The following is a 23205-nucleotide window of genomic DNA, read 5'->3' as shown; positions in this document are numbered from 1 at the left end:
ATTTGGGATTGATGGTCAACATCTCATGAAAGAGTTGAGGCAAGAATTATCTTCAGCTTGTATCATCAATATAAAAATTAAATAATTAATTTGTAAATATTAATAAAATTATTTAAATTAGTTATTAATTATGTGAGTGTATTAATAAATTATCTATTGATAGAAATTTCGTAACATATATAATTATTATGGGGATTATTTAGGAGGCAAAAGAAACAAATGTTAAACACAAATTAAATTGAAATTTTATATTTAAAATAAAATCAAATTTTTAACTAGTTTTTATATCAAAATAAAATAACCAAACTAGAAGTGAATGCAAAATATGGCGACATTGTGATGAATATTCTTCTTCCCTAAGAAAATATACTGAACGAAAATAGAAGACGTGGAATTCTCTAGACGAGGATTTTGGCTCATCGTGTGGACCGGCTTCTTAACGGGCGGTTTCATATCTTCTTGCCGACCGGTATTCTCCGGTCAGAATCAGAGCCGCCAGAAATGTATTGTAATGGACTTCTGGTCCCACTGACGCAAGGCGATACCCCTTCTTCGAATTTCAAAATTTGAAATTTCCAAGCAACTTTCCTCATAACGACAAATCAGAAAGCAAAGCCAAAAGCCAAATTCAGTAACCATCACAACAACGGTGCACCCCTCCACTATACGGTCTTTCTCTCGACGGCAGAATTTTCCTTTTCGGTAATTTTTGAAGTCGCATATTTCTTTTTCTCGAGAATTAGCGTTCGTTTGAGGTCATAATTCTTCTCCTGGTTCTTCTTCCCCCACTTTGAACTGGTCTTGGAAATAGGGTTCTCTGAAGCCCCAGGGAGAGCTTGAGCTAGATAGAACCTTCAAGATGACGACCATGGAGAGCTTGATTGGGTTGGTGAACCGTATCCAGAAGGCCTGTACTGTGCTCGGTGACTATGGAGGTGGTGATAACACGTTTTCTTCTCTCTGGGAAGCTCTTCCTTCCGTTGCTGTCGTTGGTGGTCAGGTGTGTAATCCTGTCATCGTTCAAATTTTGACCAGTTGGAGTTTATGATGCGAAGAATTTGGGTCGGAAAAAAGGATGATCAAAGTCATCGAAGATGTGTTGTTTTTATTTCCGTTGTTGTCCCCCTCCCCTCCGATTTTGCTTCTGGCTAGCTTTGTTCTTAATTTTTCTTTTGTTTTCTTCGAAACGCCGAACAGAGTTCCGGGAAGTCTTCCGTTTTGGAGAGTATTGTTGGTCGTGACTTCCTTCCCAGAGGGTCAGGTTCGGTTTTCCCTCTCTTTTCTTTTAAGCCCTCATTTCTTGGTCTCAATTTGATGGAAATTCGTTTCTTTCTTACGATGCTTGTATGTTAATTGCAGGGATTGTGACGAGACGTCCTTTGGTGCTGCAGCTTCATAAGACGGACGAAGGATCGCAAGAATATGCCGAATTCCTTCACCTGCCAAGGAGAAAGTTCTCCGACTTTTGTACGTGTTTTTGATACTGTGTTCTTTTCACTTCCGCATTCATGATAATTATGAGGAGTATTGTAATGTGCATGCATATTCACAACTTATTGGGGGGGGGGGGGGAATGTTTGGTTTCTATTAACAGAGTTGTAATCCTGTTCGTGTTTCTGGGTCTGCAGACAATATATTTGATTGTATCTCGTCTCTTTTGTAAGAAGATTTTACAGTTAGTAATAAGCGTAGTCGTATACTTAACTGTTAACTGTACTGCTACACGTAATGCCCTTATTTTTTTTATTATATTTATGATTTATGATTATGATTATGATACCAATGCTTTTGTGAAATCGAACTTTGCTATAAAATTTCAATTTGGGGATGTCCATCCCAATCTTAGGTTGTTCATAAATTCACTAAGCAACTTTGTTTGTGAACCTTTGCTTTCTATCATGTCACAGATTGCATTGTATTTCATAACAACAAATTTTTAGGAGCTTATAAAGGTTGGGCCGGTGTGGTTGACCACGTATGCTGGTTCAAAATTTTAATAAATTTATTTATTAAACATGTTTATTTTTATTTTTTGTGCTGATAAATAGCAATCTAGAGACCTCAAGCATTTTATTCCTATGATTTGATTATTGTTCGCAAGGAACTCCCCACGTCCCCCCCCCCCCCCAAAAAAAAAAAAAAGAAGAAAGAAATGTGCGGTTGGGGTTATCAGATTTCTACATGAGGGCCACCCTTACCTTGCTTGGCCTTCTTGAGTTTTTTAATGAGCTATATACCTGCATTATCTGCCTCTGCCTCTGCCTCTTTCTGGTTCTGATGAAGCTGCATGTCCGTTTAGTTGGTTGCAAATTTTTATGCTTGTGTATTGGACAATGTGCGTGTATTGACTCTGCCGACTATTTTTACTGGAGCATCATGTTTCCCCTGTACCTAGATAGCTTTCTGTGCAATGCACATGAGCAATATCGACTTCAATGCTTATCAAAGATTATACTCGGGAAATGTGTACAGAAAAATTGAAAGAATAAGAAAGGTTGCATGGAACTTGAGCAAAGTTGTTTTGTTCATAGCTTTTAAATAGTGTGGGTCTCTATTGATTATATTATATATATATTTTGGTGACTATTGATTATATCTGATGTTGATTGGTTTAGTTGATTTTATGCAGTTGATTTTCATATTTTCTCGTAGCTGAAGATACAAATGTTGCTAATACTGATGCATATTCTACGGTCTGGTGCAGCCCTGGTTCGCAAGGAAATTCAGGATGAAACTGACAGAGTCACTGGAAAGAACAAACAAATATCTCCTATTCCGATTCATCTTAGCATCTATTCTCCAAATGGTGAGCTTCGGTTCTTTGAGGTCCTTAATGCTAGATTATAAATATTTATCATTTTCTTGCAGACAACTAGTTGTTATCTGATGTGTCCAATGTTGTAGTATTTTAAAAAGGAGAACCTTATTATCATTTTAGTATGCATGTTCTCTTGGCAGGCAACTAGTTGTTGTCTGATGTGTCCAATGTTGTAGTATTTTATAAAGGAGAACCTTATCATCATTTTAGTATGCATGTTCTCTTTTTCTTTAAATGACTTTTTTGGCCTAAGGAAAATGATTATTAAATGGAGTGACAACAGAATACAGAGATTATACGCGACCAAAATAAAATGGAGGAAGAATCATTAGAAAAACTTCTCAGTACAGTCTATGACATATCCTCTTGCCAGTCTAAGCTGGAAGGCCCTTAAAGCAACTTTTTGCTGAACTTCATATGGAAGCCCACATTTGCATTTTGCAAAGTTAAAGATACAAATTCTCTGCATGAGAATTGGGGGGAAAATTATGGCATTGCATTCCGTCTTAAGACATCATTTATCCTGCTTTCCTCTGCCGAGTCCTTGTGCATTGTGCTGAAAGAAATCCTCCTAATCTGCTCAAACAAACCCTAGGATTTTAGAAAATTCCCAAGGGCCTACTCCGCATGAATCTAGCTACCTGACATAGAAATGCCTGCTAGATAGTAGATTCCAAGCTTACGAGACATTTGATGCTCATGAGGAGCTAAGGCATTATGAGTTCCTGGCATTCATAACTGATGACAAATCATTTGTATCATGAAAGGCATTTTGAAGAATTAGAATAATCAGTTACGTGGATCTTCTGATCTGCATCTAAAGTAAAGTGAGTAGAATCTAGTTAAAACAAAAGCAACACAAAAATCTGATTTTTCATATAAATATTACTCCTGAAATATGCAAAATTCATCACAAATGTAAAACCTGTGGATTGGGGAATAATTCGGAGAGTAAATGCAATATAATATGGGAAAGCCTCCACTAACAAATTTCACTAGTCCACAATATTTTATATCCAGACTCATGAGGTGTTTACTGATCCTCATTCAAACCCTCATGGGTTATCTATTACTAGAGTGAGTGGAACTAATTGCTTGTTTAGAATCCTATTCCTGAGTTCCTAACTAAATTGATGAATATAATGATTATTCTGAATGCATAACGCCTGGTCTGGTTGTTACTTGGCTCAGAATTATTTGTCCAGTTTCAATACTAGTTTTCCAAATGTTCCTTGATGTTTCTTTTCTTTTCTGCTTCTGTTCTCTTGCCTCTTCCTCTAGAAGCCTTTGTCGGCTTACGCAAATGCTAGTTCACTAGCAGTTTGCTTGCTTTTCAATCGATTAGCATTTGCAACCCTAGGACGTTGTCCTCTATTTTTTAGGTTGGTGCACCATGTATCTTCGTTGCAGCTGAACTCACATCTACAGTAATTTCCCCTATAAATTCACTATATTTCAGGTTATAAGAACAGCAGTTGTCTGTGGTTTTATTTTGTTTATGATTTTAATTTAATTTTTTTATGTAAACTTTTTTCGTTTTACTAATTTTCTAAGCGTGTGGCAATTTATATTCCTTAAAGTATATCTTATGGCTTAAAATAAGAGTAGTCGTTCTATGTTATTTATATATCGATGCATTATTAGTGTAAACTTCTAATGTCTTGTCTTTCTCCTATTTACTTGAACAGTTGTCAACCTAACCTTGATTGATTTACCGGGTTTGACCAAAGTTGCTGTAGGTATGTTATGAATTTAATTTAATTTCTAATGATACATTAATTGTTTGGACGAAAGATATTTGTTATCTTGCATTGTATTTAGCAATTGTATTGTCATTTTCAGAAGGACAGCCAGATACTATTGTTGAAGACATTGAAATGATGGTTAGATCTTATGTTGAGAAGGTAAAAGGACAATATCCCTATGCTGTGAACATTAATGACCTATCTGATAACAACACCATAATTGCATTCTCTTTGCCTCATTGGGATCAAATAAATTATAGAACTTTGCATGATAGGATCTTCTACAGTTAGCCCATTCCAATTAATTTTTTTTCTTCTTTCAAGCAATTAGATAAAGAACAAAGTGTTTTACAGTTAACATGAACGACTAATGTATGCAACTTAATTAATTAATTGAATAATAACGCATACTTTTTTATTTTCGTGTTTGTTTTTGTTCAAAAGACTTTGGGAGAAGCTTACTTGTGATGGCCTGATAGCTTTTACCGGTATTTCGCGTTGCCTGTTGTGGTTAGCATTGTATGCTATCAATTATAATACGACATCCCTTTATGTTCCTCTGGTTGATGTTTACTTTGTTCGATGATCTTTTAATAATAAATTGGTTTGGTAGTATTACTCTTGATTTTCAACTTTTCACATCTGCATTATAATTTTATGCTTTTGGCAGCCTAATTGCATTATACTAGCAATATCTCCAGCCAATCAAGACATAGCAACTTCTGATGCTATTAAACTTTCCAGGGAAGTGGATCCCACAGGTATTTTTCCTTGTCTTGTTCATATATGGCCTGGCCTTACTAGAGTCACTGTCTGTCGCTGAAAATTTTATGGTACTCTGGTAGGTGAACGGACATTTGGGGTCTTGACAAAATTGGATCTGATGGATAAAGGAACAAATGCATTGGAAGTAATCTCTCTTTCTTGATGCTTTCCTCTCTTTATGATTGATATCCTGTACATGTTTTAGTTTGAAGCATGCCTATGTGGTCATATAGTTGCTTATTCCTATATTGCATTTATTTCTTCAAGGTCCTAGAAGGAAGATCTTACCGATTGCAACATCCTTGGGTTGGTATTGTGAATCGATCCCAAGCAGATATCAATAAAAATGTTGATATGATTGCTGCTAGACGCAAGGAGCGTGAGTACTTTGCCACCAGTCCTGACTATGGGCACTTGGCCAGTAAAATGGGTTCAGAGTACCTTGCAAAACTTCTATCACAGGTTGGTCTCTCTGGAAAATATTCTTCTTCTTCTTCGTCTTGTTTCTTTCCCTTTTTTTTTTTTTTTTTAAGGGAGTATGATTTTAACATGAGCTCCTCTGCAGCAATTGGAGTCAGCAATCAGGGCACGGATACCTAGTATAACATCTCTGATAAACAAAAGCATTGACGAACTTGAGTCAGAGATGGATCATCTTGGGAGACCTATTGCGCTTGATGCTGGGGTGAGTAGTTTTCTTTTATTATGATTGAAAAGTGTATCATTCCTTTTTAAAGATGTCTTTTGAATTTTTGTTGAAGTATGACTTCTGTTTTAGGCTCAATTATACACCATACTGGAACTTTGCCGAGCATTTGACCGGATATTCAAGGAGCATTTAGATGGCGGGTAATATATGAACTTTCATTTTCTACTACACTTTCATATTGCTTCCTTAATATTGTTTGAATTTTTGGGTAGCATCTGAAGATTGCAATTTAACCATTTCTACCCCTATTTTTTGTCCCCTTAACAAGTAAAATCATTTGAGCATGTTAGTTGAGGGATAAGCAGGCTAGCATTGAAATAGTTCTATTCTAGAAAACTACTGTATAATGCCACACAGTAATGTACTTCCCGGTGGTTAATCAATCTGAAACGAATGTTTAGAAGTCAAGTAGTTATTACTGAAAATTAGCTAATCAGTCTCATTGGTTACTCGATGTGCCTCTCCTTTTAATCATCATATGTGCCTCTCCTTTTAATCGTCATAGGCGACCAGGAGGAGATAGGATATATAATGTCTTCGACAATCAGCTGCCTGCTGCTTTACGGAAGCTCCCATTTGACCGGCATCTTTCTATTCAGAATGTAAGGAGGGTGGTATCAGAGGCTGATGGTTATCAGCCTCACTTAATTGCCCCGGAGCAAGGTTATCGGCGCTTGATTGAGGGGTCTCTCAATTACTTTAGAGGCCCAGCTGAGGCTTCAGTTGATGCTGTAGGTACTCCTGGTTGTAATCTTTTTCTCATTACCATTCATAGAAGATTGACTCTTTCTCTTTGATGCAGGTTCACTTTGTCTTGAAAGAACTTGTGAGAAAATCAATAGCTGAAACTCAGGTAAATATTAGGGATGTTTTTTACTTGTTACTTTTCTTACCAAGCTAGAGCAATCTAGTCTAGAATAATACTAATACTTGTGATAATCTAAACAGGAACTGAAGCGTTTTCCAACTGTTCAAGCTGAAATAGCTGCAGCTGCAAATGAGGCTTTAGAAAGATTCCGTGAAGAGAGTAAGAAGTGTACAATTCGGCTTGTTGACATGGAAGCGTCTTACCTGACTGCAGATTTCTTCCGGAGACTTCCACAAGAAATTGAGAAAACTGGAAGCGGAAATACTCCTGCTGCAACAACTGTGGATCGTTACTCAGAGGGCCACTTCCGGAGGATTGCATCAAACGTGTCATCCTACATAGGTTTGGTGGCAGATACCCTCAGGAACACCATTCCGAAGGCTGTTGTTTATTGTCAGGTCAGAGAAGCGAAACATTCCTTGCTAAACCATTTCTACATACAAATAGGGAAGAAAGAGGTACTCTCTCTCTCTCTCTCAGACACATACGTGCCCCCCTATAACCCTATTTATTTACCTGTCTGTCAATCTTGCGTGCTGTTTAACGTCATTGGAAACTAAGATACAAAGCTGAACTTGTGGGAAATTTCTAAATAAGGGTTGAGTAGGTTGAGCAAGAGCAGAACATTATTTAGAGATATTGATTCTTGGTAGCAAAAAACACACACACACACACACGTTGATTCTTGCTGTTAAGTGAGTACTCTAAAACCACTGACTATCTTATTTCCAGTTGCCATCGCAAATTTTGATTTATCATTTTTTTTATAAAATTAATGAAAGTTTATAACCCAATGGATAGGCAAAATACTCTTGAAGATTGAATTACAAGTATGAGATTGACATTTTCCTTGCTGTCTTCTGTGCATTGTATTGGTTAACTGTCTCTGTTAATTATTTAAGGCATTTCATTGATGTGATTCAGTTGGTTTTTATGCTTGTCGGGGATTCACCGTTTTTACTCTTTTTTTCCCCGCTCTTCTTTTCCAGGGTAAGCAGCTTTCACAATTGTTAGATGAAGACCCAGCATTAATGGAGAGGAGACACCAATGTTCTAAAAGACTTGAACTGTACAAAGCAGCTAGAGATGAAATTGACTCGGTCTCATGGGCACGATGATCTTGGTGTCTGTCTCAATCACCTTGTATTATATAGCTAATAGAGATTGATTAGGATTACTTCATATTCTGCGTTTTTGGGATAATTTAGTGATTTTTGTTTTTATACTGTTGATCATAGGATACTATTAATCACTTGTTTGTTTGGAGGCGGATGTACATCTATGCAAACTCTCAACCTTCTCTGATTTTAGTATATGATTTTTTTTATACATTTTTTTAAATGAATAAACAAGGCTATAGTGATAAGTGATCAAAATTCATTAATGAAAGTGGAGTTTAAAACGTTACATAGGAAAAGGAAATAGGACAGGAATTTAAAAACCTAAAGAACTAAATCAATGGAAGGAGAAACTTTGACGAAATAAAAGGAGAAACTTCTAAGTAGGTGAACAATGTCCTGATGAATGACATTAACTGAATGAGAATAAGCAGTATTGGAGGGAGGGTCATACTTCCGCTAATCTAATCCAAAGTGAGCTAATTAAGGAGTTATTTTTTATTCCAAAGGTAAAATTTTAGTGAAAAAAATTCTAAAAAAATACTTCTAAATTTTTAAAATCTCAAATCAAGAATGATTACGGAAAATATGTTGTTATTTGATTTTCAAATGTTGTAGATTGCTATTAAAGTACACTGAACAAGACTAATTTAGAATTTTGAAATTTAAAAGTATTTTTTTATGGATTCTCCCAATTTCATTTCACTTTTGTCTTTTAAATTTATGATTGTGAAATTTTTTTTAAGTTTTAATAGTTTTAACTTGCTTGAGGTCCAATCCATCACACGTGATTTGACAAGCGGGGTAAAGGTCATTTTTTTATATATATTTGACTCCCTTAAAATCTAATCTTTAATTTATAACAGGTTTAACGGGTAATTTTTGTTTTGAAAATATTTAAGAAAGAGTTGTGGTTGCAAAAATTTAACAAAGAATGTGCTTTGACTTGACTAATTATGATAGGGAGGATACTCCGCAACTTTGCTTCCTTTGCAGCAAGCTTCTCTTTCTCTTGAAGGAACTCAGGAGAGAAGACATGAGAAATCAATTCTGCAAGTGTTGTGTGTATTTTAACAGGGGCATATGTGTCAACTCATCTTTTTCATTAATGCACTCAAGTCCTTTTGGGACTCTCCAGTGCAATTAGCAAGTTTGAAGGGACGTGTTTATTATTATTTTTTTTACTGTATACTTCCTCCGTTACTTATTATAAGAAACAAATAACCGAAGTACATTGATAAAAAAAATAGTTAAAATTAGTTAAGAACAATTAATGTGTAAAAAGTATAATTTTTTTCCAAAAATGCCCTCATTAATAAGGAGAGAGAGCATGAGAGAGAACAATTAAATTATTAAAAGAAAGAAAAGTGAGAGGGAGAGAGAGTGTGAGTTGGAGATAATAAATATGGGTAAAATAGTAAATCAACACAAAAAAGTAGAGACAACTTGTAAGTGTCTCTTATATATAGGAACATGTCATAAACATCAAATATCTCTTATAATAAGGAACGGAGGGAGTATCATCTTTCATGAGACTTCTGCCTTTTTTTTTTATTTAAAAAAAACACCAACCAAACTTACCCAGAATACCAATTGATCGAGTTCTTAAAAATATATTTGACAGCAAATTAAAGCTTCAAGAAAATTATAAACGATTTAAATTACACAAAAGCATGTTTGAAAAGTTTAAAACCAAGGCATAAAAGAGTTCTAACTAACATACACACATTTTTTAATGCAGCTCACATATGTAGAGAAATTCAAAACTAATAGTATAAACGATTATAATAGTATTATGATCTAATTATTATAATTACTAAGAACATTAACTATTGTTAATATGAATTAATATGTTTATCCACATTATAAATCGTGAATAAAATAAAACAAGCATTAAATTAGATTATGCATATAAAGATATATTTATATAATTATTGAGTATTAAATTAAGAGGACCATAATAGAATCACATGCAGTTCACATGTATATAAAAAAAAAAAATTCCAAAATTACTTGTTACTCTTGTAAATAATTACAACAAAGTTACTCCAAAATCGTACACATAACATATATTAATATATATCCCAAAAATTATTCTAGAGTTACCCTAAAACCACTCCAAACTACTTATAACTTTAAAGCTATTCTCCAAAATTTGGCCTTATATAAAGATATATACATATATTTGTGTGTGGTAATTTATGTATATATTTGGACATCGTATTATAATTGAACAGAGAAATTACATTATGTATATATGTTCAAAGATGAAGAGGAGGACTTTAATATATCTGTATGTCCGTTGACAGTGATGCGGCAGGGCATAAGAAGGTGCAAGCAGGTGACACACAAATATATGTATTGTGCGTGTCAGCCAATGGCCTATGTGACAACGTGCCCTCAGGGATTTGGTTCATTGAGGTTGACAAGGCATTATATATATTTATTTGATGGAGATGGAGGGAGAAAATGGATGAGAGGAAAATTAATGGGTGAGCATGTGTTGATGGGAAGAAGATGGGAAGAAGAAGCAGCAGAGGAGATGGAAAAAAGGAGAGAGAGAAAGCAAAGATGGAAATGAGAGGAAAGGCTGGGGTACTGATGCGGGAAAGTGAAAAAGATATATACTAGTTTAGTTATTAATATAAGAGTTAGTTTGACTTTCAATCTGGTCCTAAATGTAAGACCTCAATTCATCTTGTTTCTTATATTTATCCATATTTTCCAAAGTAATCCTTATAATAGTTGCACATGTTAAATATTTTATTAAATGGTAGTTCTATTCAATACATATTATTAGCAAGGGTATTTTAGGAAGGACAATATCTATTTGCTACAAATAACTAATTTAATAAACTTTCTTAATATTATCAAATTAGTCAACAAACTTTTATATCATGACCTTAGGTAGCATATGTATTTGCACATATCTCTAGGTTTGCTTTAAATCGTTCAAAATAATTGTTTTATTTTATTTTAAACATATCCTATTTACTTTCTAAAAATAAAATTGAATTGTATTTATTTTAAGGCATCCAAATATTAAAAATCTGATTACATTCAAATATTATCTAAATAATTTTTTTCCCAATCTTTGCAAATCTTAAAAGCTTTTCTAAGTATTATTTACCTAATATTCCTTGAACCAATCTGAAGATAATATCCACCCACATATATATATATATATATATATCTCTAAAATAATCATTTTTTTTAGCTGAAAATAATCATTTCAATGAGTTATTTTATTAGATATTCGTTTACAACCTTTCTAATATCTTATTGATATGTAGAACAAATTTATTACATACTCTTTAAACATATACCTTATATCACAATTAACTCTTTAAATTAAAAAAAAAAAGAGATGTTACATTTATAGTGTTCAACTCATTTTAACCAATATTTCAAACAACATGATTTGATTAATTGTATCTTATTAAAAAAAAAAAGGGAATAGATATTTTTGTTAATCAATCCCCCCTCTTTATTATCAGATTATTGCCTCATCAATTTGGTTTTCTGCAGCATATGTCTCAGCCAATCTTCGATTAAAACGTGCTTCATATTTCTGTGGCAGCCAATTGTAAATATATATAATCCTCAATAAATAACGAAGATGACAACATACCAAAATGTACCGACAGAATTAAGTGAGAGCCTCATGAGCCATACACTAACTATATATCCACGTCCTAGCTACTAACGCTCCCATTTATAGGAAGGGCATATTTACTTTGGTCCATAAAAAAAAGGAAGGTCATATATAACTAGCTAGGGACTACTAATTCATAAAATAAAAAATATCTTTTTGATTTTGGTTAATAATAGAAAAATTATTATTCCTTTTTTTCCTATTTACTAGTCACTTCCAACATGTTTTAAGTAAATTAAGAAAAATCTTACATTAACTTTTCATTAAAATATACAACTCTTCAATTTTATCTTTATTTAATATATATATATACACTTTTATGCCAACATTCAGTGTCTGACAGTACCTCAAATGGGATTGTTTCTAATAGAAGGATACCTATGCCTACCTAAAACTATATATATGCCTTAAAAAAAAAAAACTACATATCTACCCTTTAGGTTCTATTTATAAGTTAAGGCATTTCCAACATGTTTTACATAAACTAAAAAAAAAATCTTAAACTACATTAACTTTTTATTAAAATATAACAACTTTTTAATTTTATCCCTATTTAATATATACATTTTTGAAAAAACTATAATATCTATTCCTTTATTTCTATTTATAAGGCACTTCTGATATGTTTCACATATACTAAAAAAACTTTAAACCATATTAATTTTTCATTAAAATATAAATTTTCAAATTTATCTTTATTTAATATATACATCTTCAAGAAAATAACTATCTTGGCTATAATAAATAAAAGACTAAATAGTACACTCATATTAAAAATTGAAGTGCCTTATAAATAGGATCAGTTGAGTATACTATAATAAATGAATGACAAAATAGTAGATAAGATTAAAAAGAAATCTCTTTCAGTCTCATAAATAGGGCGGGAGGAGTACATTCATTAAATTGTGCAACCAATAAGAGCAATCACCTGAACGTGTATGGTGGGAAGTCCCTATTTCAGCCGATTTTTTGTCAGGCGTTTGGTACGCTTTCATCTTCTTTATTTATGGAGGATGTTGAGAGCTACAAATACAATGATGCAAAACACAGTTTGACTTTATTTCTAATAACGGCTTTCTTCAGCATTCATTTTGAAATTATGCACCCTTCTGTCTTTCATCGTTTTGTTTCTTTCAGTGTTTGCCTTGTTTCCTTTTTTGTACTTTAAAACTTGGAGGAATTACTATTGAGTTTAAGGAAGAGATTTAATTACCTAAAATGCTTGTCTTGCACTTTAAACGCTTTTTATAATAATATATTAGAGGCATGTCTAAGAACATGTTTAAGTTCTTCCCGAAGCTTTGAAAAGGCTGTTATAAATAGGTCGGGACTAGTTATGGCAGGAAAAAAAAAGGTAGGGGCTAGGGAGGGAGGGAGTAACATCTAAGAAAGAAAAATTGTTTAGTGTGAAATTACGTTAGCCATTTAAACATCCAAAGACCAATATTATTATACTAGCTCTTGCTCTTAGTATAAGAGTTAAATAAATAATTTAAAAATATTAAGAAAATTAGTTAAGTTGGTTATCTGTCACAAATATCCTCTTCAATCATATACATTGGATTATTAGAATTATCTCTTGATAAGAACCGCTTGCTATTAATATGGATATTTGGAAAAAGAAAGGAGACAAAGTGGATTGAAGTCTCATATTTAAGACAAAATCTAACTACCATCTAGCTCTTTTATTAAAAATTGAAGGAAGTATTATATTCTAGTGCTGCCAAATGTATTTGGAGGTATGCCTCCTGAACTTTAAGTCTACCAACGTGTAATCATTATGTACGCATAAAATTCTAACATAAGTTGAAATCTATGTCAGTTTATTTCTATATTTTACGTGCTAAAGTTTTATCATATGAGATCCTAATCCAAATATCAACATGACACCAGATAACCAGTCAAGGCTGAAAACCCAATTTACAAAAGTTAAAAAAGATTTAGGAAAATATTTTTTAACTACATGGTGATGATTTGTAGTAATGAAACATATTGTTTTTCATCTGTGACCTACACAGCTTGCCATAGATATCGACATTAAATTTTATATTGACAATTAGATAAAGAGCTATACAATTTTCACATGAAAAATTATAAGAATTATTACTCCACTTACCGCTGATTGTAGAAACTAGTTATTGAGTTTGCTTTAATTCTATTTATAAGATTAAGACATCGTTCTCTTTTATCCATATCTTATTTATATATTATTACCTCTTATTTTTAATATCAGAGCCACATAACTAATTTTAGAATATTAAAAAAATTAGTTAAGTAAATTATTGATAATAAATGTGTGTTGTTTTTCCTTCAATATTCTATCTAATCATGTGTATTAGAATTACCTCATGGAAAAAACCCCTTAATATGTACAATCAATAGGTATACTTCAAATAAAAGTTCGTAAATTTGGTGGATAAAATAGATTAAGATCTTATATTTAAGATCAAAGTAAATATCTTATCTAATTCTTATATTTATTACCAAAATTAGTAATTCTTTTTTCCCAAACTACCATTGTGTATTGAAAAGTTTCAACCTTTAAATGTCAATAGTGAGAGGGGTATTTTAAGGAGGATAACAAATTTTTGATAGATTAAATACAAGCAGCCACCTTAACTTCTTTTCTTAATATGTGTGCATATGAGAGGTTTTATAATGAGGACCAAAAGTAGTATATGAGTTGGTAGAATCAATGGATAATATACATAGGATATGATACATAACTCTTTAAAAAATGAATTAAAATTATAATAAATTATAAGGACTATAATTTGACCGTACCTGTGTGCATTAAATGATAGGGTTAATCTGCAGACGACTAAAGCGCTATATAGGAGGCCATGCTATGCCATAAGAGATTGTGATTTGAAAGATATGGCTTCGCAACCAGGCATACTTACAGATTGGCCATGGAAGCCTCTTGGGAGCTTTAAGGTTTTGCTTTCTTATGCCTCTCCTATTAACTTTGTTTTTTCCCCAGAAAAATTGCTGAAAAATCTCTCACCGCAAAATTCATTACCCAAAGATGCCCAAAAATTTGGGTGTTTAAGCGAGTATAACTTTTGTTATGTCACTTATGTGCAATAAATCTTCATGTGTGTGCAAATGTATACATAGTTAAAGTTATGTTATACGTAATTGAAAAAGAATTATACCTGCCAAGGATAGAGATTGCACTTGAGCTTTTAAATAAATTTTAGATGCGTTTGAAAAATGAACTTTGCAATGGGAATATTTTCGGCAGTTTCTTTCTTTCTTTCTTTCTTTTTTCTCAGCCTATTCCTTTTTTCTCGTCCTTTCAGTTGTATTTAATTTTCTTAATATACTTGATCACTTAGCCTTGATTTGCGTTCAAAAAAGGAAAAAGTTGCTCCATTCTTTTCAATTACGTGAATGTATTCGCTGTGGTTGTTGTTGCTGCTCTTTTTTTTTTTTTTTGGCAATGTTGCGACTTTTTGCATTGATGATACTGTAACTCTTTCTTCCCCCCTAGCTTGCTAAAATTTTCCATCGTGATGTACTCTCTCAGCTCCTTATTATAAGAAACTTCTAGCTAATTAACATACTAATTCTAGTCTTTAATATAAGTAATAGTTAGAGATTAAATTTGATTCTAAATATAAAATCTTAATCAATTTTGTCTTTGGAATTTATAATATTTTCTCTAAAACATCCCTATAAGGAGTTCTTACCAAATGATAGTTTCAACGCACAAGATTAGAAAGGGTAACACATAGTCGTTATAATTAACTAACTTAATTAATTTACGTAACCTTCTCAAATTATTTATTTAGCTCTTATACTGAGAACTAGAGCAGGTAGTATGTTAAATGACAATGAAAAATATGCTGACAAGTTTGCCCTTTTCTTGTTTCATCATAATGACGACGACGGACGATGATGGAAATTATTGCAGTACGTGTTAATGGCCCCATGGGTGGTTCAGACCATCATTTACTGTGTGACAGCGTCGCATGAGAGAGACCTCGCTTACTGTCTCATACTTCCAATGTTAATGGCGAGGTTGGTTCACAACCAGATCTGGATATCTGTTTCTCGCCATCGATCAGCTCAAGGCAAAAGCAGGATCATTGATAGAGGCCTTGAATTCTCACAAGTTGACAGAGAAAGCAACTGGTTCGTTCCTTTCAAAACTGCTCATAAAGTTGACATACTGTTTCGGTCATTAATATAAGAGCTAAAAAAACTAATTTATAAATATTAAAAAAATTAGTTAAGTTAATTATTTAATTTGTCACAAATATACGTTAATCTCCCTAAACCATCCTCTCCAATTATGTACATTGGGTTATTAGAATTATCCCTTAATAGGAACCCTTGCAATTAATAGGAATATTTTAGAAAAATATGAGAGATAAAGAGGATTGAAGTTTTACATTTATGACTATATCTAATCTCTAATTAACTCTTATATTAAAGACCAGAGCTAATATATTCTAATACATTTTATCTAGTTTTAGAAAATAAAATTAGCTGTGTTGTGATTTTTGAATTAGTGCATCATCTTGCTATATACATTAATATTTTATTTTGTTGGTTGTGGAGATTCTTAAACATAACTTCCTTAATTTTTCGAGAATTACATAATTTTTTTCAGAATTATACATATCTAACCCCCCGCCCCCCCGGGGGTCCCCCAAAAACATGCAGAAACCTCTGCTGTTGAACCCCACAAACCTACCATAAGTTTAAACCACACGATTCTCCCTTGAAGTAGCTTAGGGGGGAAAAAGTCCATGTTGTTTTAGAACAACTTATTAGAGATCTGTGTAATTTATTATTTTTAAGGAATGCTTGTGTTTTTTCTTAAAAAGGTAAGCTTATGTCATTTACCAAAGCTGAAGAGATGAAAAAGCTCTACATACGTATGTTTATAAATAAATAAATAAAAAGGTCCACTTAATTTTAGGTTTTAACAAAGCTAAGAAGAGCATACATTACAATTTAATTATTATACCTATATTTTATATTGAGCCATAATTTTAAATCCAAATCTCCAATTCACTTAACACGTATATATCATCCCCTACTCTTAAACGATTTCCATATTTGAAACTATATATTGGAGGTGAGATTCAAATTTATGACCAAATTCTGATGTAAAAAAGAACTTAGCTGTGCATTCATCTACTTATAGTAATTATATGGTCAAAGTGTACATTTATTTTTTTAACTTCACATGTACCATATTTCATTTTGGTCCCTTAATTTTATAAAATGTTTTTTAGTCATATAACCTTAACACTGTTAACAAAAGATACTGACATTAAACCTTTAAATATTGACAAAACATTTTCAAATCTTGATGTGTTAATTTTAATTTAAAAATAACAATAATGGGCACAAAAAATCATCATTTGAGACGAATGGTATTAGGGTCTAAAGAGTGAAAAGTCACATCATAAAATTAACCAAATTAAAATCTTATACAAAATCAAAAGACAAAAAGTATGCTTTTGCAGTTATATTTATTCATTATTTTTTTCTCTTTTTTTAATCCGTTTTAAATGCACCCTCTGCATTCATGTGTGAATAGGATCCGTATAATTAAGAATTAAGGACCAATAATATCTCTAAAACCACAAATAGTCAAGTTAAAAATATTGATCTTGCCTTGGTTTGCAATGTATGATATATGCAGGGATGACTATATTTTGCTGACTGGACATATCATGTGCCTAGCATATACGATGCTTCCCGAGGTTGCTAGTCACTTACCCGTATGGAGAGCAGATGGCGTGGTTCTCGTAGCTTTATTACATGCTGGTCCAGTGGAGTTTCTTTATTATTGGTTTCACAGAGCCCTTCATCACCACTTTCTTTATTCTCGCTACCATTCTCACCATCATTCTTCCATAGTCACCCAGCCTATTACTGGTATCATACTCTTCATTCATAGTTTTCCTCTTTCTTTTTCATTTATGTTGTGTTGTTGGCAGAGCTGATATCTGCTCTAGATTGATCAATTTATCAGGGGAATGACAATTGATTTCAAAAGATCAATTTAATGATAATTAAGTCAATGCCAAGTTGCTCTAGTGGCAGTCCCACTCGCTATGCTTGAATAAGGTCATCAATTTGAGCATAGTATTGACATGTTTGTTTATGCGTATGTATTCAATTGTACATAATGAAAAATAGTTAAGTCTGAAGAAGTTTGCTGAAGGATGACACTCCCTCTAACCTAAACGTAAGAGTTAGTAGAGGAGTTTACTTTAGTTCTAAGTGTAAGACCCCAATCCAGTTTGTCTTTAAAAATTATAACCTTTTCCTCAACTCTCATTGATTGCACATATGAAGAGGGTTTTTATTTGTGAATAATTTTTAATACAAATAATTAAAAGGAGTACTTTAGAGAAACCAACATGTTTTTTTTTAACAAATAATGAGCTTAATTTTCTTAATTCTTATAAATTAGTTATGTAGCTCCTGTATTAAATACTGGAAAAAATATTCAAATATGTAGATAGTTACAATTATAAATGTCTCATTTGCAAATCAAATGATTAATTTTCTTAAGTCACTCCTAATTATTTTCACCTGAGTTTATCTAAAGTTGTATGAATTGATACTTGCAATTCATCTTTCCACAAGTTTTTCTTAGATCTCTGCCATCATCAAATTAATTTTCCGGGACATAAGTGTACATTCGCTGTATTTCTTATTTCTTATTTCTTATTTCTTACATCTTTTACATACCCTTGATGTTATTACTGTGATTATTTTACAGCTGTTGCTCATCCATTCGCTGAGGTCTTAGCATATGTTGCTCTATTCGCAATACCACAATTTGCAACATTGTTCACAAAGACTGCCTCCATTGCTTCTGTTTATGGTTACTTGTTTTATATCGATTTCATGAACAATTTGGGTCACTGCAACTTTGAGTTGTTTCCAAAGAAGCTCTTCTCTCTCTTCCCCTTTCTGAAGTATCTCGCCTACACTCCATCGTAAGTCTTTTCAATTCGTTCATTATTAGAGCATGTTAAGTCCCACATCTACTAATTAAAACATAAGGTATGATATATAGTTCGAGGTAGACATTCCTTAATGGGGCTTTCAGTGGATCCTCCACAGTTTCCCCAATTCCTGAAGGGCTATTCTTTTGGGAATATTACAATTACAATTTATCATCGTTCCCACTATCACTACAACCTACCAAGAATAGGAACTGCGCTTCAATTCAATACTTTAAGTCTATGAGAAAATTAAACACAAAGAGATCTCAAGGAATTCAATTTGTTATATTACTTCCAATTTCTTAATGTAATTAAGAGCTATTTATTTAATATGAGTAGATTAGAGAAGCTAAATAAATTATTTAATTCTAGTAAATATTGCATGATTTCTTAGAATATTCTCGCATAAAGTCAAATTATACATTAGTTTATAAGTTAGATAAATTAATTTAAAAAAATAACAAATATGAGAGATAAAATTGATTAAGATTCTAGGACCAAAACCAACTGTCCAACCAACCCTTACAGATAGGATTAGATGAGTAACTCTTATAAGTACAACTTGTAAAATGATGTATCCCGCCAAGTAAAATATGAAAGTTTGACTTGCAAACATAAGTAGTTGAATTTGACTTGTAAATACAAGGGTTTGGCTAATAAATTTGAATTTTTTAGAACCTTTTTCTACTATTTAATTTTCTTAACTGGCACTTATGATTATGCGATTATCATAGTGAATCAAGAATTGAATAGTCATTCAATCAACGATAAGAAACTCAAGGCCGATTTGTGGACTACAGGTTTCACTCACTGCATCACACCAAATTCAGGACAAATTACTCTCTTTTCATGCCAATATATGACTACATTTATGGAACCGTGGATGACTCCACAGATGAAACTTATGAAATGTCTTTGAAGAGACCAAAGGATTCACCCGATGTGGTTCACTTAACCCACCTAACAACACCATACTCTATCTATCATCTTCCTTTAGGCTTCGCTTCCTTAGCCTCCAACCCTCAAACGGCAAAATGGTATCTTCGTTTCATGTGGCCCTTCACTTTTGGTTTTATAGCAACGGGTTGGATCTTTGGTCGAACATTTGTTTCAGAAAGGAACACTTTCAGCAAGCTTAATTTGCAGTCATGGGTCGTTCCACGATTCACAAAACAAGTAAGAATTTTTCATATGGAAAACTAATTTTTCATATAGTTTACTTCAGTTTTGAATCAGGTCCCTAAATTTTTCCTTTTCCATGTTAATTATGATCTATTGCTTAATTGTAGCTCAATCTAGGAATGGTTCAGATTATAAAGGTATTTTTATTATTTTAAAGAACTATAGATTTAGCTATGATAGCTGTGGGTTGCAGAATTTATCTAGTCTGAGCGGTTCTGAATTGTCTTCCATCTGTTCTTTATTTTCTTAACTCCTAGAATAGACTATGGGAATCTTTATTTTCTGAATGCCTGTCCTTTACTTTCTGACCTTGTAACTTGAACTCCTTGTTTTTGAATGCATTGTGACTTTTTATCAAAAAGGAAAGAATTGTCTTTTGTTCAAGAAACTCTAAAGAATCTAAAGTAATGAGGCAATCACACTTACATGAAAATGATGACTAAGATCTTAGACAAATTGAAATTTTTTAGTCCCCCCAATATTAAATATAAAAGCCAATGCAAATATTTGTTTTGGTTTTAAATATAAGATTTAAATTTATCTTGTCTTCCAAATCTATAATTTTTTCTCAAAATTCTCTCTATTGATTTCACATAGTGAGTAAAGAAGTTTTCAATCATTAATTAAAAAAAAAATCTAATGCAATTGATTAAAAGGTGCGCTTTAGAAAAGCCAATAAATATTTTTTTACAAATAACTAAATAATTTCTTAATCTTTCCATATTTGTTCTCTATTTAACTCTTACATTTAGGATAAGAAGGAATATAATATGTGGAATCCAGGACCTATCATTGGTGTTCTAATTGTGTGTTATGCAGTATTTGAAAGGACAAAGCACATCAGTGAACAAATTAATTGAAGAGGCAATATTAGAGGCTGAATCATCTGCAGCTAAAGTTTTGAGTCTTGGGCTTCTTAATCAGGTAATTAGAAATAAAAAATATTACAGAAACCTTCACATATATAGGTCTTTTATAATGCAAAAACATATATAAATTGGCAGCAAGAAGAATTGAATGGAAATGGGCAACTCTACATCCATAAGTTTCCAGAGTTGAAGATAAAAGTTATAGATGGAAGTAGTTTAGCTGCAGCAATTGCAGTGAACAGCATTCCCGAGAGCACAAGTCAAGTGCTTCTGCGAGGCAAGTTTAATAAGGTTTCTCTGGCTATATCCATTGCTCTCACCAAAAGAAATGTTCAGGTAATTAGTTTTATGCACTTTTGCAGAATAAGGCAATGCAATTGCATAAATAAGGTTTTCAATGCACTGATTTTATAAAATCTTGTTCTTTTTATTTATACTTAGCTTACTGTAAAACTACATTTTTATAATAAAGGGTGAGGTAGCATCTAGCACCCTGATATTCCTTTCTAGGTGCATGTAGCATCCTAAACTTATGGTGTGTCTAACACCCTAATGCTTATCTTATATTACGTTAATCACAATTAAAATGCTGTTTTTGAAGAAAAATCCTGCCGCTGTTTTAAATTAAACTAGCACTCAAAATTTGAGTCACAAACCCAAATTTCGGGGGTGGTACAAGTTTGATTCTGTTTAAATTTTGGGAAGAATTCTGTAAGCACAGAGAAAAGTGTCTGGGAAAATTTAAGTTAACAATTTTCTTAATTTTTTGTGTGTGAAAGTAATAGAATTTTCAAGAAAACTTACTTTTTCAAGTTGCTTGTAACTACAAGCAGGTAGCTATATTAAACAAGGATGAGATGACGAAGCTACATTCAAGACTCAAGGCCAAAGTAGATCTTACTCTCACCGCTACCTTTGATGCCAAGGTAAATATTGTTAAGAATCAAATGACTTTCTTTATCCCCATATTTCTCTCATAATGGACCGTTTGTTCAGTTATATTGTATAAATCCGTGAATTTGTTTTACTTATTTATTAGAGAGATGAGTGATGCTAACTTGAAGTTACAGGTAGGATCAAATCTATGGCTTCTTAAAGGAGTTTTTAGATCACTAGGCTATATAAGGCCATTAACAATCTATAAACATGTTTAAAAAGCTCATTTTGTTCCATCAAACGATTTATAAGCCTTGCCAGAAAAACATTATGGTGGGAGCAGCGAAAGCAGCAAGCTAATGAAATAGTTGTGTTGAAAAACGTGACAATGTTGTCTCAACTCGTTAACAAAGTTATTTTTGATCACTAAAATTACCTAAGCAGGCCACCTCAATATAAATAAGACAACAAATGGTTAAAATTAACTTTGTTAACGGGTTAGAGTAATATTGCTATGTTTTTCAATTTTTTGGATAACATTGAATCTAAAAAAAAACTTTTGGGGCAACTTTGCTTTTGAGTGAAAATATAAAGGTAAAATTAGACCTTCCGCCTTAATAAAATTAAACGATTGAATTGAAGCTTAGTGTACAATTAAGTGTTTAAATATATACTTTTGTCTTTTGAAGATATGGTTGGTAGGAGATGGATGGGATGAAAATGAACAGATGAGAGCAGCAAAAGGATCAATTTTCATACCATTTTCTCAATTTCCTCCAAAGAAAATGCGAAAAGATTGCTTCTACCACTATACTCCTGCCATGATAGCTCCTTCCTCATTCACCAATACGCATTCTTGTGAGGTTAGTACTACATATAGTTACCATAGGTTTTTCAAATTTTTAATTAGATCAATATAAATTGAAATAGAATGGATGTTCTAAAAATAGATGGAAGGTCTATATAATGTTAGCAAAAATTTAAATAAGCCCAAATAATGTATTGTATTCCATTCATGAAAGCCATCATTTAATTTCAAATTGCTTTAATCTTTCACTTCCAAATCACAGAACTGGCTGCCCAGGAGAGCAATGAGTGCTTGGCGAATAGCAGGAATAGTGCATGCCTTGGAAGGATGGAACGTACATGAGTGTGGTTCTACCACTTTCAATATCACTCAAATATGGCATGCAACCATTCGTCATGGTTTCCAACCTTTGGAATTCGACATTCCCTTTTAATTTGATCATTCCCATGAATCTAGATATGCATGAATTAAATAAATTTGAAGTTGCTTTATATTGTTATAAGGACCTTGATGAGTTTCTTAGCTATGAAGCTTGTACTAATTAACATATATGTAATGCAGTTGTATAATGAACTATTGCTTTGGTTGCTAGTGGTGTGGCAAATGGCAGTAGTATGTGATGTCCATGACAATCTGTGGGTTTTGTTTTTTTCTATTATTTATTATTTAATTGGATCCCCATTTCGGGTTTTAGGGTTTTTGTTATGGGTTGGATTTGTTTGTGTTGACTATGTCATGTCGATTTGTAGGGGTTCATCTATCTGCTTTCTTGTTTTAATAAAACCAGCTTTCTTTTGGCTAAAAGATTA

The 23205-nt window shown here is 32.6% G+C and overlaps 2 protein-coding genes across 2 annotated transcripts; both read left to right on the top strand.

Moving 5' to 3' along the window:
* The first annotated feature begins 731 nt into the window (after positions 1–731).
* On the top strand, positions 732–8087 carry LOC114734535 (dynamin-related protein 1E). Its single transcript, XM_028922149.1, has 15 exons — positions 732–1000; positions 1198–1261; positions 1360–1467; positions 2705–2806; positions 4507–4557; positions 4661–4722; positions 5234–5324; positions 5409–5473; positions 5596–5790; positions 5894–6013; positions 6107–6177; positions 6543–6768; positions 6840–6890; positions 6986–7363; positions 7895–8087. Exons 1-15 carry the CDS (start codon positions 860–862, stop codon positions 8021–8023), a joined length of 1854 nt encoding a protein of 617 aa, XP_028777982.1. The 5' UTR covers positions 732–859; the 3' UTR covers positions 8024–8087.
* A 5560-nt stretch (positions 8088–13647) lies between these two features.
* On the top strand, positions 13648–22829 carry LOC114734534 (very-long-chain aldehyde decarbonylase CER1-like). Its single transcript, XM_028922147.1, has 11 exons — positions 13648–13672; positions 14554–14615; positions 15598–15818; positions 17344–17579; positions 18433–18652; positions 19462–19837; positions 20663–20767; positions 20848–21048; positions 21546–21638; positions 22278–22451; positions 22659–22829. The coding sequence occupies exons 1-11, from the start codon at positions 13648–13650 to the stop codon at positions 22827–22829; spliced, it is 1884 nt and encodes a 627-aa protein (XP_028777980.1).
* Positions 22830–23205: the final 376 nt, after the last annotated feature.

Source organism: Neltuma alba, unplaced genomic scaffold, assembly GCF_004799145.2.
Source record: "Neltuma alba isolate B1F8T4 unplaced genomic scaffold, ASM479914v2 tig00013108_pilon, whole genome shotgun sequence".
Classification (NCBI taxonomy): Eukaryota; Viridiplantae; Streptophyta; class Magnoliopsida; order Fabales; family Fabaceae; genus Neltuma; species Neltuma alba.
This window is presented reverse-complemented; position numbering and strand designations above follow the sequence as displayed.